At 38.9% G+C, this 16588-nt stretch overlaps 1 protein-coding gene across 4 annotated transcripts in view; it reads left to right on the top strand.

Moving 5' to 3' along the window:
* PATJ (PATJ crumbs cell polarity complex component) overlaps positions 1–16588 on the top strand; it is a 389489-nt gene that overhangs the window by 124184 nt on the left and 248717 nt on the right. For all 4 annotated transcript variants that reach the window (XM_061411765.1, XM_061411766.1, XM_061411764.1 and 1 more), the window contains exons 22-24: positions 4493–4667; positions 14274–14345; positions 15799–15976. In XM_061411765.1, coding sequence (XP_061267749.1) covers positions 4493–4667; positions 14274–14345; positions 15799–15976 — 425 coding nt within the window. The remainder of the gene's footprint in view (positions 1–4492; positions 4668–14273; positions 14346–15798; positions 15977–16588) is intronic.

Raw genomic sequence — 16588 nt, 5'->3', positions numbered from 1 at the left:
CTTAGATTAAGTGAATCTATTCAATTTTTCATAATGTGTAACTGATTGTGGCTAGGAGAAAAATGTAACTTTTTTCACAAAAATTCTCCTCGTATACTGTTTTTTGTCTTGTTTTTTAAATTCACCACATTTCTGTAACCCTCTATTAAAAACTTGAGGAAGAGTTATGGCACAAATGAATGAATCAATGTGTTTGATTACCATTGATATTAATAGTTTATAATAATATCCAGCATTGTTTCAGATCAGATAATTTTGTTGTGGAGAGCTTCCCTGCGCATTGTCAGATGTTTAGCAGCCTCCTTGCCTTCTCACCCTAGATCCCAGTGGTATTCCCATTCCTAGTCATGATCAAAATCAAAATGTCTCCAGACAATGTCAAAAAGTCCCTTGGGAGACAGAATTGCCCCAGCTTGAGAACCATTCACTGTTTTATACTGTCAGGATTGAAAGCGGTAGGCTGGAAATATGGGCTGAGTGTTTGTGAAGACGGACACTGGAGTTAGAAGAAAGATAGGGGGAGAGACTTTGTCCTCATGGGATGATTCAACCTTCCTCTGAGCCGTCCTCTACATATCATTTAAGAGACTCCAAAGTTATTTCCTCTGACTTCTGCTGCCTGCATGAGTTTCCCAGGGCCCTGTAACAAGTTACCACACACCTGGCAGCTTAGAACACCAGAACTTAATTTTCTCACTGTTCTGGAGCCTCTAAGTCCTAAATTGGAGAAGACAATGGCACCCCACTCCAGTACTCTTGCCTGGAAAATCCCATGGATGGAGGAGCCTGGTGGGCTGCAGTCCATGAGGTCGCTAAGAGTTGGACATGACTGAGCGACTTCACTTTCACGCATTGGAGAAGGAAATGGCAACCCACTCCAGGGTTCTTGCCTGGAGAATCCCAGGGACGGTGGAGCCTGGTGGGCTGCTGTCTATGGGGTCTCACAGAGTCGGACACGGCTGAAGCAACTTGGCAGCAGCAAGTCCTAAATTAATATGCTGTGCTACTTCTGAAGGCCTTGGGAAGAATCTGTTCTTTTCCCTGTCCAGCTTCAGGTGACTCCAGCATCTTTTGGCTTGTGACTGTTTCATTCTAATCTCTGCCTCTGTCCTCATGTGGTCCTCTCCTCTTCTCCATGTCTTCTCTTCTTTTGTCTCTTATAAGGACACCTGTTGTTGGATTTAAGGCCTGCTTGGATTGTCTCATCTCAAGATGCTTAATTTAGTTACATTTGCAAAGCCCTTTTCTCCATGTAAGGCTTCATTTATAGGTTCTATGGCAGATATAGATATCCAGGTGAACCATCAATCAAACTACTGTACTGCCTTAATCTAATATTTAGCAAGGTACTTGGATTCTATTTTTGGAGATTATAGCTTTAGGTATTTAGCTACATTTGTATACCTTAGGCCTGTCCTCACTAGGAAAGTGTTCATAACCACATGTGTTTTGGAAAAATTTTCAACTATCAGTGAATTTATTTTTGAGCATTCATAGCAAAAAAATTTTTGAGAGCTTCCAGAATGCTGTGACAGGTGCAAATACTTGGATTAATGCTAACCATGGGTGAACTGAGAAATTATTGATACAGAGTCAGTACAGTTTCATTCCCAGGTCCCTCAGTACTAAGCCGTTAATCTGCTATGTCACCAGGCAAACCACCCCCTTCTCCAAGCTTCCCCATTTCCGCAGCTGTAAAATGGTGCAGTTGGGCTAAGTGTTCTATAAGGCCTTTTTCAAATCTGTAGCCCTTTAACTACAGAGATTTTAAGAGTTACTTATGAGCAGTTAAATTAAAAGTTATTTTTGAAAACCTGTATGTAAAGGGCTATTCTTCACCCTGTACTTAATCTAAAATTGTTGTTGTTCAGTCATTAAGTCATGTCCGACTCTTTGGGACCCCATGGACTGCAGGACGCCAGGCTTCCCTGTCCTTCACCGTCTCCCAGAGTTTGCTCAAATTCATGTGTGTTGATGCCATCCAACCATCCCATACTCTGTCACCCCCTTCTCTTCCTGCCCTCAGTCTTTCCCAGCATCAGGGTCATTTCCAGTGAGTCAGCTCTAATATCAGGTATCCTCAAAGACAGAAAGTAGTTGTATTTCCCAGTCTGATTGGCCCTACCTAAAATGGGCCTCCAGTGAGCCTGGATGAATTTCTGTCATTGCACCCAGAGTCAGGTACACTTGCGAATTTACATATTGGTCTCTTACAATAAGCTTCTGGAGGGCAAGGCTTATATCTCATTATGTTACCATAGTGGGTGCTCAAGGACTATTTCTTGCACGAGAAGGTGATATGCTGCTCCTGTGTGGGGATTTAACAGCATGCTGGTTCTAGCATGATTTATCAGTATGCCAGTTCCCTATTTTTTTCTTGTCTGGTTGCTAAGTTGTACAGCAACCCCTTTTCTGCACAGATTCTTCTTGCCTTTATTTTGTTTATCTTTCTCTTCTTGCACCTCACTAAGTATAGACCTTTTTGAAATTACTCCCATTCTTCTGGTAGCATTAACTGCCGTTTATCCAGAGAATTTTTTTTTTTTTTAACTTTCCTGTTTTCCTAACTGTGTTTTCCTGTTGTGGCTGTTACCTAACAACCACATAGGCCCCAAAGGATATGATTTATTTTATGGGCTCCCAGATACCATGGTGCACCTGACAAGCGGGTCTGTTAAGTCGCCTGTGTCAAGCATGGTGAGAGGGGAGAGATGTGTACCTGAGCACTGCTAAGGAGGAGGAGAGGGCAAAGGGTATGGGCAGCCCTGTGTGGAGCAGGTAGTGAAAGTTTTAAACAAACTGCAGCATCCTATGAAATTCAGTGCTGTAATTTAATAGGCTGCTTTACCAGTGTAGCTGGATGGGAATTAGCTCTGCAAATAGAGTCAGTTCTGTGTTTTTTCAACTCTCATTTTGGGCCATATCTGCAGAATCTCCATCCCATCCAGTCCCTCCTTAGGGGAGGAGGTAGACACAGGGAGCTAGAGCAGTGGTGCACATCTATGGATTTGACTGCATGTGTGAATGTGGGCCCAGGGGATGGGCTGAGGGTGCCTGGTGATGGGGGAGAGGCACCTGAGACTTCCTTTAATACCACCTGAGTGTTACAGTTACTTTCACCCCCTGCTTCAGATTCTCTGCTGTATTTCCTATACTGTATTAATCAGTGTTACCAACTGATCAGATCCTGACTCAAAGTGTCTAGACAAGATAAAAAGCAGAAGTACAAGTGAGTTTACTAGAAAATCTGTTCAATATGAAGAAACGGAAAGTTTAAGTGATGCTTATAGGAGAAGTTTTAGAGGAGTATATCTCCTAGTGATCAATTTTAATTTTCTGATAAGCCAAGTTTCCAAAATACACTATAAATGTATGGATTTAGGGGAGGCATTTGATACATCATTTTTTATATTTGTATAACACAATGAAAAAAGATTGGCTGGGAATTTATAATGGATTAGATGTAATGGATACTGAGGTGTATCCTAAGAGCGATGAATGGGTTTATGCCAGCCTGCATGCAGCTCTCTAAACATGTACCATAAGACTGCGTGCACAGCCCTGCCCTAGTTATTCCTTTTTTCTGTAATAGGAAAGTGACACAGATGACATGTTAGGTAAATTCACACATTCTAATTGGCAAAATTCCTCAGCCTGGAATTCCCCATCTATAAAATATGATTGCTAGTATCTCTTGTAACTAGTTTAATGTGAGAATTAAATAAGATAACAAATGTAAAAGAATTTTGAAATTTATAAACAAAGCCCCTTCAAAAATGTGTTTTCATTTGATTATTTGTTTTTCTGTGTAGTTTTTTTTTTTTTTAAGTTAGTGAAATGTTACTGTGTCTGTAATTGAGACAGCCTAGATTGATGAAGGAAAATTTATAGTAAGATAAGGAGATAATCTCCATCGTAAAGGAGATTAGTTTCTTTTTTTTAATTGAAAGATTCTTTAAATTCTACAACCCTTTACATTTTAAAAAAGTTTCACATAATCCAATACTGACCCTTTTCCCCTCCAGCTCCCTGTATCGCTTCTCCCTGCTTCCCTCTCCCCACTGGTAACCACTAATTTGTTCTCTGTATCTGTGAATCTGCATTGCTTTTGTTTTATTTGTTAGTTTGTTGTTTTTTTTAGATTCCACATATGAGTAATACCATACAGTATTTGTCTTTCTCTTTCTGACTTATAAGAAAGATTCTTTTGATAAAAGATTCATATTGCTAACATAATATCTTTTCACTAAAGCCATGCTTAACATTGTAACCCTCTTCCACTGAGCAATCCCTATTTCCCTTCCTTGCAGAATTTTTTTTACCATAGCACTGCCACCATCTGACATGTTAAATACTTTGCTTATTTAGTTTAGTATAAATAAGTCTTCTACCTGAAAGGGGCCTGCCCGTGTAGATATCCATAACTCTGTTGAATGAATGAAGAATGAATGAATGTATCCTGTGCTCACCAACATCTGGTTTTGCTCTTTAGGCATGATGATTCCAAATGATGTGCAGGGTCCTGGCTTGCTTGTTGAACTTCCTGTTGTGGCTCAGAGAAGGGAGCAAGAAGACTTGCCTCTATATCAACTCTCCAGGACTCAAGCTGTTTCCAAAGTTTCAGCATATGCAGGAATGTTGTCTTCTAGATATACCACTGATGCATGGTATGATATTATTCCTCTGCATTTTTACATTTTAAAGTAGCTTTCTTTTGGCTTCTATTAAAAACAACAACAGGTCATGTTTATGGTGGAACATTTGTAAAGTGCAGAAAAATATTTTGAATAAAGCCCACCATATTAAATGATTACTATGAGAATTTCCCACGCTTAAAATTGTACCATATATATAATTTTGTATTCTCTCAGTTGTGTGCAAATTCAGTTCAGTCGCTCAGTTGTGTCTGACTCTGTGACCCCATGAATCGCAGCACGCCAGGCCTCCCTGTCCATCACCAACTCCCGGAGTTCACTGAGACTCACATCCATCAAGTCAGTGATGCCATCCAGCCATCTCATCCTCTGTTGTCCCCTTCTCCTCCTGCCCCCAATCCCTCCCAGCATCAGAGTCTTTTCCAATGAGTCAACTCTTCGCATGAGGTGGCCAAAGTACTGGAGTTTCAGCTTTAGCATCATTCCTTCCAAAGAAATCCCAGGGCTGATCTCCTTCAGAATGGACTGGTTGGATCTCCTTGCAGATAATGGAGGTTAATTAAGAATTTAACAACTCAAGCAAGAAATACACAAGGGCAAATTGAGGAAGGCTTGGACTTAAGAGTTGGAGGGGCTACAGGGATTGTTGGCTGATAACATATGGGAAGTGAGAAGGAAAAGGAGATGACCTGTGTTTCTGAATGGAGCAACTAGATGGCTAGCAGGACCATTAATTCTTTGGCATAAGATTATAGGAGCATGAACAGTTTGAAAGGAAAATGATGAGTTCAGTTTGGGACATGTTGGGGGTTCAAGTATCCATAGAATGATGAAGTGAGATGGAGTTAATTAAATACATGTCTCCAAGGATTAGTGTTGAGGTCTATCCTGATGTGGATACTTGGGGAACAAGATCAAGTGAAGGTGAAACTCCTGGATTTGAATAGTCATCCAGGGGAGGCTCAAGTGATAATAGAACAGGGCCAACATTGGCATCCTGCAGAGCAGCAAGATTAAGGGCATGAATGGAGGAAGAAAACAGTGAAGTGGAGGGAACAAAAGGTAGAAGGAAACTGATGAGCTGGAGGTTGATATAGAAACCAAGGAAAGAGAGCATTTGAACAAAAGCATCATTACAGACTATTGTTACATACTACAGAGAGAGGTCATGGTAGATAAAATGGAAGTTTTCCTGGGACTTGATCACATGGATGCCCTTGGTAAGCTAAGAACAGTTTCATTAGAGTGGAAATCAGAGTAGTGGGTTGAGAATTGAACAGAAGTCAGAAACTGGATAAAGTAAGAGTAGACTAGTGTTTTGAGAAACCTGATCATGAAAAGAGGCAGAAAGAATGCATGTTACCTAGACAACTGGAGGGCATTGTAGGACTGGGGCAAGGGGATGTATATATGTATACACACACACACAGACTGTAAATGTGAAAGATCCAGAACACACACACACACACACACACACACACACACACAGATTGTAAGTGTGAAAGATCCAGAAAAGGAATATGTAGATGCTAGAAAGTGGGTGATTAAATATAGTCCCTGGAGAGGGTGGAGGGAGAGGAGGACATGGCACCTAGAGAGATTAACCTTTCATATCTGGTAGGAGGAAGCTCGTATTCTCCATGGACTCAGTTGCCAAGAGTGAAAGGAAAGCACAAATACAGGTATTGTTAGTTCCTTGAGAACTGGAACCTGAAAAAGTTTTTAGCCTATGGCCTTGGGTTTTTTTGGTTTTTTGTCATTTAGAAGAAAGTTTATTTACTCAAAATGATGGGGTGCTAGTCAAGTGGACCATAGAAGGAGAGGTGTCATAACAGAGCTTAGCTTTTGAAACAAGAGTAGGAGGGCAAAGACCTAGTGGTGAGGAGGAATTAGGGAAATCCTGATTCCCTTTTCCCAGCTTCCCAGGGAGTGAGAGAATGAACATCGCCCTCTCAAGTGTGGTATCTGTGGCTGAGAAGCAGAGCCGCTGACGAGCAGAGGAGGCTGAGAGAACACTGAGGGAGGAAGTTAGGTTGTGGGCGGTTTCTTTACAATTGAAGCAGATTTTGTGGAGTGTGACGGGTAGTTTGGCTGAGTGGGCCTTGGCAGTGGGGTATGGGAACAGAAGCACAGCTGAAAGAAAAACCAGGGCAGTGTAGCACTGTGAGTATAGGATGGCAGAAGCAAATCAAAGAGTTGGAGGGATTGCAAAATATACCAGGGATGAGAAATAGGGTAGGATTAAATGGCCTTAATGCTGTTATTTACCTATTTATATTTGAATATAGTTCACCTACAGTGCTGTGTTAGTTTCAGGTGTACAGCACAGTGAATCATTATGCATATACATGTATCATGCTAAGTGAGGCAAGTCAGATAGACACAAATATCATATGATAGCACTTACATGTGAAATCTAAAAGAATTATATAAATGATAAAATGATATAAGTGAACTTATTTACAGAACAGAAACAGACTCACAGATCTCGAAATCAAACTAATGGTTACCAAAGGGGAAGTGTGGCGGGGGGCAGTGATACATTGGGAGACTGGGATTAATGTACATGCATACTACTCTCTATAGAACACATAACTATGGGGACCTACTGAGTAGCACAGGGAACTCCACTGAATGTTCTACGATAACTTACATGGGAAAAGAATCTTAATGCTTTTATTTAAATTTTAGTCCAAGAAAGATTTTGTCTTGTTATATGAAGTGTCTCAGACAGCGTCACTTCTCTGTTCAGTGATCTGTGACCTTTGCCTAGAGTTTTAGATAGAAACAATAAAAAGTTGTCTGGCCTTCTGCATAGCTTATGTTTGATTGGAAAAGAAAGACTGGTAAGCCCAACTAGTTGGAGAAATTGGTGACTTTTTACTCAACAGATCTGGACCAGTGTGTACAGGGGAGGAGCTGACAGGCCCAGGGTCCTAGTGCAAGGGATCTAACCAGTTCCCAAGGGAAGAGAGTGTTAAACAATCATGAGTTTGTTTCTTGAGGAGAGATGCCTAGCAGTGGAAGTACTGGAAGAGTTAGGAATATGTTTCAACTTTTTTTATGTGGTCAAATTACTTTTCAGAGACATTTCCGTTTTTTAAATTTCTCTTGTGCTGAGTGTTAATAATGGACTCTGGCCAAAGAATTCAGAATGGAAGCTGCTTTTCATGTTATAGAATTGTAAGTGTAAATTGGAAGAGATTTAAACAAATTTCCAAACCCACCCCTCCTTCCTTGTGCAGAAGATGGAGCATTCCATCAGTTGTATCTTACTCAGTTCTCCCAGTTTCAGGGAGAAGAGGTCCACTTTACTCCTAATGTGAGCACTTTGACAAGCTGATTTCTTGTATTGGCACAGGCATTTAAGGGCTTCAGCCTAACCTTTGTCTTGGGAGATCAGTCTTGCATTTGAATGTTTTTTTTTTTTTTGGCTCGCTGTCATAGATCCAGTGTATATATTTCAGTCTCAGCAGGTCCAGAAGTGTTCCTGTAAATCATACTACCCCTTTTAATCTTTCAGGGTATGACCCATGGAGTTAGGTCTGTAGATGAATATTTATTGCTACTCAGAAGACTTCCTGAGTAATGCACAGATTCCTTTCAGAATATTGTTTTTCAGATCATCAGGGTGTCAGCTAGTGCTAAATGCTACTTAACAGTTTCTTTGCATTAATTTTTGCATAGGACTCAGCAGAGCTATTTTGTTAGTATTCACTGTGCTCTTGCATAAGCTAACTTCTCTTCGCCTCCAGGACTAATATTAAGAGGTCAGATGCACACTGAAAGTGAAGATCTCTAGGAAGGAAGAATGGTGGGTAGACTGAGTGTGGAAACTCTGAAAGGAATCTAAGTGATCTTGTTCTGAGTATTCTTCTTCATAAAGTTCCTTGAGATGATGTTTTCAGAATTCACCTGGCTTCAGTCTTTTTCTAATTCAACTCTGTCATCACTTGCTGCCTAAAGACATGAGTGTGCCCATTAGTGGGGGACATGACCTTCTAAAACTAATAGGAGATGTGCAGTATAGTACTGTGCTGCTGCTGCTGCTAAGTCGCTTCAGTCATGTCTGACTCTGTGTGACCCCATAGACGGCAGCCCACCAGGTTCCTCCGTCCATGAGGATTCTCCAGGCAAGAACCCTGGAGTGGGTAGCCATTCCCTTCTCCAGGGTATTTTCCTGACCCAGGAATCAAATTGAGGTCTCCTGCATTGCAGGAAGATTCTTTACCAGCTGAGCTACCAGGGAAGCCCTGTGTGTATAATAGGATGCAAATGAAAAGAAATACTTTCAGATATTGGATACTTTGTTATGACTAGTAGGAAGTGAAATAGGAGACTGAGTGTCATAGCTGGGGAAAGGATTAAAAGAGTTAATGTTATATTTTAAGTCCCCAACACTGCTTGGCATTTAGTGCCTTTTAAGTAAATGGTGAGTTTCTGATAGGTTTACCTTTGAGTTCCACTGCCAAAAATTATGTGTAGATTAAGAATATTGGTAGAGGACTAAGGGTAAAGGAGAGAATAAATACGTGGACGTGAGAGAGGACTACTCTGGAATGTTTGACTTGGAAGGATAAAAGGGAAGTTTCCAAGGAGTTTATAATGTTGCAGCTGTGGTCCACACTGAAGGTGAAGATGAGTGTGAGAAATTAGGACAAGAGACACACAGGAGTATTACACTAATGCTTTTGGAAATATAATTAGATATTTCATTGCTAATGCAGGCTGTATAGAAGGTCAAAAAAGGGAAAGACCTAAGGAAGTGACTTACCCTTTATGAGTTGAACGTTTGTTTCTTAACAAAAGTCTTAAATGCAATTTTATGAAACAATTTTCTTAATTTTGATAAATGCATAATGGTGGCTCAGATGGTAAAGAAACTGCCTATAATGCAAGAGACTTGGGTTGGATTCCTGGGTCAGGAAGATCCCCTGGAGAAGAGAATGACAACCCACTCCAGTATTCTTGCCTGGAGAATTCCATGGATAGAGGAGCTTGGTGGGCTATAGTCCCTGGGATCGTAGAGTCGGATGCAACTGAGCAACTTTTATACATACACACACACACATACACACATACACACACACACACACATACATTCATGTTATCAGTACTCCAATCAAGATATTAAACGGTTCCATCCACCCAGAAAGTTCTCTGCTTCTGACTTCTAATACTGTAAATTATTTTTTCCATTCTAGAACTCATGTAAATCATACAATAGGTACTTTTTTGTTATCTGGCTTTTTTACTGAGTACCATGTCTGTGTCATTTTAAACTTTCATGTATAGTAATGACTAATTCTTTATGTATACTGGTATCAGGTAATAATTTGCTTATAACTTCAAGGTCATAGTGTTATATTTGTGTAATTAACCCTACTAGTTTGGAAAACATCAGTGCCTGTTCTGCCTGGCTCCAGAAGCTCGTATTCCCTCTAGTGTGCACAGAAAATTGCCATATAGAGTCTATATTTTAAAAGCAAAAAGAAATCTCGAGATAACTTAGCCACAATTGTATCTCTTCCTGCTTACATCATTTTGGGGTGCTGAGTTTGTTTGACCCTTATATGGCTTAGTATACAGAATTTTTATGTGAAAAAAAGATATATTAAAAAGGAAAGGTCACCTTGGCTATCTGGATTCATCTGATTTTGGTATGACGTAGAAAATTTTAATCTCAAAGACATTGTGTCTTATGATGAAGTTTTACTATTAATATTCACTTGTTCATTAATGGGGCACTTTATCTTTCCTCCCAAATCTGTAAAGAATGATAACTTTGGGCATTTGTTATAAAGGACTGAAATAAAAAGCATTATTTCTATTAGATGGTTAATTCGTTTAGGGAAAAAGTGGTTATAAAACTCTGATTAAATGTAAAAGGCAAAAGTTCAATTATTTTAAGATTTGAGATTCTAACTGATTGAGCTATTGACCACGTTTAATCAAAGTGTAAATTATAAAATTAGAGTTTAGAATTCTCTTGTGAAAGATTCAAGTACATTTGGGCAAATTTGCATCTTAATATGTGCAGTAAAAGTATTTTACTTTCTCCATTAAATTTTCATTTGAGTTAAAAGGTATATGCATTCATCAGTGTAAAGTGACTGCATTATTTTGGATGGTTGCTCATCTCCTGTGACTTACTTTCTAAAACTAATCACACTATGGTTTTGAAAGTTTTATCTCTCTTTAGGTATGAAATAGTGTGTAGAATATGTTCATCAATTTCCTGAAAAATAATAATATACTTTGAAAAAGTCTATCTAATGGAATAATCCTTTTGTTACAGATTTTCTTAAAGAAAACTAAAACTTTCCATATTTTAGATAACATTTTTCTCCCTTCATTTAATATTATATGTGAAAGTCAGCAGTTTAGGATATTTTTTATTTTTTTAAAAAGAAAAGCATATAGCCCATACCAATGTGAAAACTTGACTTTCATTCTATCGTAGGTAATTTTAAATTTAAGAATTTAATTCTTGGCATTGAAACATGTATAATATCATGTATGAACCGAGTCGCCAGTCCAGGTTTGATGCACGATACTGGATGCTTGGGGCTGGTGCACTGGGACGACCCAGAGGGAGGGTATGGGGAGGGAGGAGGGAGGAGGGTTCAGGATGAGGAACACAGGTATACCTGTGGCGGATTCATTTCGAAATTTGGCAAAACTAATACAATATTGTAAAGTTTAAAAATAAAATAAAATAAAATAAAGAAATTAGGATTATACTTCATAATTTTATAATTTTGTTTTCCCACTCAGAAAATTGTTATTAACATGTTTCCAAATCAATAAAGATATTGGCCTGGCTATTTTGAATAATTCAAAAAAAAAGAATTTAATTCTTATAATGATATTATGTATGTGCCATAATAAAAATATGTACATTTTTTTCTTAATATATTTCATGAACTGTTTCTTACCCACAAAATGTGTGAATTTTTTCCTTCACCCACCAACCAATTTTCTGATTCTTTGGACAATGTGTCCTACAATTCATTTCAGTTCTGACATTAACTGCAGAGTTAGTACAGCCCCTACAGGTTAAGGGCTCAGTCCCATAAGACTGTCCCAACTTCAGAAGCCAGGCACAGATTCCAGGTTGCGAATTCTACTTCTGACCAACTGACTATGAGTTGGGGGTCCTCATATCACCTTCCTGAGGTTCAATAATTTGCTAGCATGGCTTATAGAACTTAGGGAAGTGCTTCACTATTACTGCTTTGTTGTAAAGGATATGACTCCGGAATAGCCAAATGGAAGAGATGCATAAGTCGAGGAAGGGAGTGTGTGGGATGCGAGAGCATCCAGGCTCTCTTGGGGCACATCACCTTCCCAGCACTTCAATGTGTTCTCCAACCTGCAGGCTCTCTCAACCCTGTTGTTCGGAGGTGGGGAGAGGTTTATGGAGGCTGCATTATGCAGGCATGATTGATTACATCATTGGCCATTGGTGATTGAACTCACTTCTAGCCCCTTTCCAGAGGTGGGGGTGGGGTGGAAAGTTCTAACTCTAAATACATGGTTGTTTTAGAGAAGGAAATGACACCCCACTCCAGTTTTCTTGCCTGGAGAATCCCATGGACAGAAGAGCCTGGCAAGCTACTGTGTATACCTGAATATAAATTCAAGTGAAAAAATTTAAGGGAGATGGATATTGGTGGAGCTTCAGTTAAATGCCAGTAATATTTCATTTAATCCTTGTTGCTGTTATGGGATAATCAAAATATGAAAGTTTATGCTATGATTACCACTATCCAATGAACGTATATGTACATGTGCAAAAAATAATAATATGACATGATAAAATGAAGACTTAAATTGGTGGAATCATGGGTATATCATTCAGTGATTGCATTCAGCTGCTTATAAACTGAACCTCCCTCTTTATTCCCACACGCCTCCCCCCACAGCTGTTAGTGTGGCTTTACTCAACTGGGGCTTGATTTCTTTCATGTAAAGGAGTCCTGAAGAAGTCCTGTCAGGGCCGTGGACACCTTCTTCCTTTCTGCTGTGCTGTCATCAGTGTATTGCTTCAGTCCTCACTGTGTCTTCACGATTTTAAGATGGGTGTTCCATCGCCAATAATCACCCCTGCCTTCTAGGCAAGAAGGGAAAGAGCATAGAGCAAAAGGTTCCTGTAAGCTGATTCTCCCTCCACTTTATGAGTTTTCCTGCAAGTCTCACCCAAGGACTTTGGCTTCCTTGTTGCTGATCAGAGCTCTTGCACACAGCTACCATTAGCTAAGAGGAAGTCCAGAAAATGTTTTTTAAAGCTGAGCATAGTGCCACCTGGAGTAAAGGGGTGTTATATTGGTAAGGAAGATGGGAGAGAGGGCATTAGATAAGTAACCAGCAATTATGTGCCAAGGTGTTTTCCTTGAATTTTATGAATGCTTTTAATCATAAAAAGTAGACTGGCTAAGGGAAGAAGATTGTCTGCAGTGGGTGAGACGTTAGTGATCCTTAATGATCTCAGTTCTTTAACTGATTTTCAGATTGTTTAGATCCTTTCACTTTCTCTTTTCAATCACCCTTAAACCATTGTATCCTAGAAAATTGTAGAGTGACAAGTAGCTGAAGTTTCGTACTTTTGATAGGACTTATTTGAGAATTCAGAGGAAAATGGAGCATTGAAACTCCATGCTGAAAAAAAGATTTGGATACTGTGGAGAGGTTATGTATTACATCTGAGCATTCTCTGAGCCTCAAGTGGAAAATATAGTAATATGACCTGCTGTGCTTATTTCACAGGGGTTTTTGTGAAAATGAAATGGAAGAAGTAGTACCTACATTTTTATATAGAGTAATATGATGGGCAGTATATGTTATTTATTTGATGGTTCAAAGGCACGTGCCTATTTTGTGGTACAGGTTAGACTGGAGCTTAGAAATCCTGACTCCTTTTCCAGGTCGTAGATGATAGTGCCTTTACCCTATTAGCATTACCTTTATAACTATTCTATAATTCAGCATCCCGCTAGGCAGTTCCATATTAACATAATTTGATGGGTGGAAGTGTGATGGTGGTAGGTGAGAGGATTGTATTGTTTAACAAATCTTTCTGTAAACTGAAAAATACACAAACTGTAAACTGTGGAAATACACAACATATGCACAGAATACAAATGACGGGGACATTATTTAGGGTTAGAGAGACAAAAAAATCTAGAGAGCAATCATGTTTCCTGACTATTTAGTCATTTCAGTTGTTTGTGTCAGGTTAGACTAGATTGTTAGCTCGTCAGTCACACCAAGTTTTAAGAAATATATTTTATAATATTTAAGTGTTGATAGAAAAACAAATGTAAAATCATACAAATTTGAACAAAGATTTTTAGAAAGTAGCATCTATAGTGTCACCAATGAAAGTGTTTATAATCAGTGATTTTCTGGTTCTGGGTGGATATTTATTAATTTGAACATTTAAGCAATATATCTTCGTATGGATAGTTAGCTATTGATGTAAATATTTTTAAAGCTTAGAAATTAAGAACTTTTAAACTGAATATAGATTGTATAATATAAAACTTTTTAAGACCCTTTAATAATATAAGTTACATGTGTGTATGTTTTTTTTTTTTTTCCTTTCTTTCTCCTCAGTGAATTACCTGAGAGAGAAGAAGGTGAAGGAGAAGAAACTCCAAACTTCAGTCACTGGGGACCACCAAGAATGTAGGTTGATAACATGATTGGCTTTCTCAATAGGACAGTGCAATTGGTTGCTCTTTTCTTCAGTTTAATAGTGTCAGTCGTTCTCTAATGATTGCCATAGTGCACGTGGACATTGGCCTAAACTGTAGTTGTGCTTTGTCTTACCTAGAGGGTTTTAGCCAGGCGAAATGACTATAACCAATATTAGGAAAACCATTGTCATACTTTTTCAGAGAAAGGAGCTTACAGATGTCCATCTATGAGGGACTCAGTGTACTTTCTCACTGTACCACTAAGCAAGGCAGCTAGGGCTGTCTTGAAGGCAGTAAAGCTCTTTTTCTTCTTTTAAACAAACCAGAGCAATAGTTGAGGCTTCTGTGACATAGCCCCCTCCTCCTCTTATGTTAATCCAAGTTTGTGTCTTATTTGCACTAACAGAGTGTGCTGGGCCCATCCTCCTGTGGATACTCTCATTGTTTTATGTAGTAACCAGGGCTGCACTTTATTAAGATTATAAAAGTCTTCCATTAGCTGCCCTTTCTATCTTTACTCATTATTAATTCTACCATGTCACTCACATTGGTTTTTTTTTGCACTTTTGAGTTTTGTCTTAAAAACTCTTAACTGTTTTCTGAGCTACTTTTTGGAGTTAATTATTGGCCATGTCTGTGCAGTTTGAACAAAATTCACAGTATTTTGAGGGACAAGTTTTATTCCATACTTTATGGAAATGATGTGGAGGTAGGAAGAAAAGAAAACCTTTCCAGCCTCTGGAGCAATAAAATCTGTCCTCTGCTTGAAGAACCACAGGCTAGCCTGGCTGACTAGGAATAGCAGTATGGGCAGTGAGTGTGTCAGTGACAAATTTATTTTATTGTGAAAGAAAGAAAAAAAAGTGAAGTCGCTCAGTCGTGTCCAACTCTTTGTGACCCCATGGACTGTAGCCTACCATGCTCCTCCCTCCATGGGATTTTCCAGGCAAGAGTTCTGGAGCGGGTTGCCATTTCCTTCTCCAGTTCTGAAGGTCTGTGCTTTTTTGCCAAAATGATACATGTGACTTTCTTGATTTTTTTCACTCATTTGTTATTTCTTCAATTCGTTCTTTGCTAATGTTACATATGATGCAGATGAAAAGGACTCATCAGAAAATATATGGTGGTGGGAGATAGGGTTATTAAGATCTAGCTAAATTTCTCAATATTAAGAGTTGTATTTGTTGTCTTAGAAATCATCTTCAGAATTTAAACTGTTACATATACCATAAAATTGATTCATAAGAATCTAATAGAATTTAATCCCATTCTATAGAAGTGATAGATTCTTAACAATTTAGGAACTAGGTATAACTTCTATAACATTTGTGAAAATGTATTTATATAAAATGAGCCACAAGGATATACACGTTGAACACAATGACGATACAACAAATTACCTTGTTCATGGGTGAATTCTGTTTTCTTGTTTGTTTTTACAGCGTTGAGATTTTTAGGGAACCAGATGTATCTCTTGGTATTAGTATTGTTGGTGGACAAACTGTCATAAAACGTTTAAAGAATGGAGAGGAGCTTAAAGGTATATTTATTAAACAAGTTTTGGAAGACAGTCCGGCAGGAAAAACAAATGCTCTTAAAACTGGGGATAAAATACTTGAGGTAAATAATGTTAAATTTTTGTTTTTGTTTGAAATGTACTGTGAAACAGTAAATATGTGTGTATCGTTGGTATATTTTATTCAGATGCCTTCATTTGTAGGTTTACACAATTTTGTGAGATTCTAAAGTTGAACTGTAGTAGTAGTGTTAGTCGCTCAGTCATGTCCGATTCTTTGCCACCCCATGAACTGTAACCCATCAGGCTCCTCTGTCCATGGAATTCTCCAGGCAAGAATACTGGAGTGGGTTGCCATTCCTTTCTCCGGGGGATCTTCCTGACCCAGGAATTGAACCCAGATGTCCTGCATTGCAGGTGGATTCTTTACCATCTAAGCCACTAGCAAAGCCCTTAAAATGATAAAACAAAAAGCATCAAATTTCACAAGTTGACAGAATGAGGCGGAAGGTGGGCCTCACACTTCTCCCACAGTCTTTAACAAACTTTGAATTGTATATGGCAGTGGGGTAGCTCGGCTGTCCTCCCAGAGTTGACCTTGAAAGTGGAAGACTCCAAGGTTGTTGGAATCCATCCTTTACACATGGCAGGCTTTGCAGAGTGGAGTTTTAAGGATACATCACAGGCACTGAGAGGTCTAGATCTGATACATTTCT

Source organism: Bos javanicus, chromosome 3 (genome assembly GCF_032452875.1).
Source record: "Bos javanicus breed banteng chromosome 3, ARS-OSU_banteng_1.0, whole genome shotgun sequence".
Lineage (NCBI taxonomy): Eukaryota > Metazoa > Chordata > Mammalia > Artiodactyla > Bovidae > Bos > Bos javanicus.
Note: the sequence above shows the minus strand (reverse complement) of the source record. Positions and strands in the feature narration are given on the sequence as shown.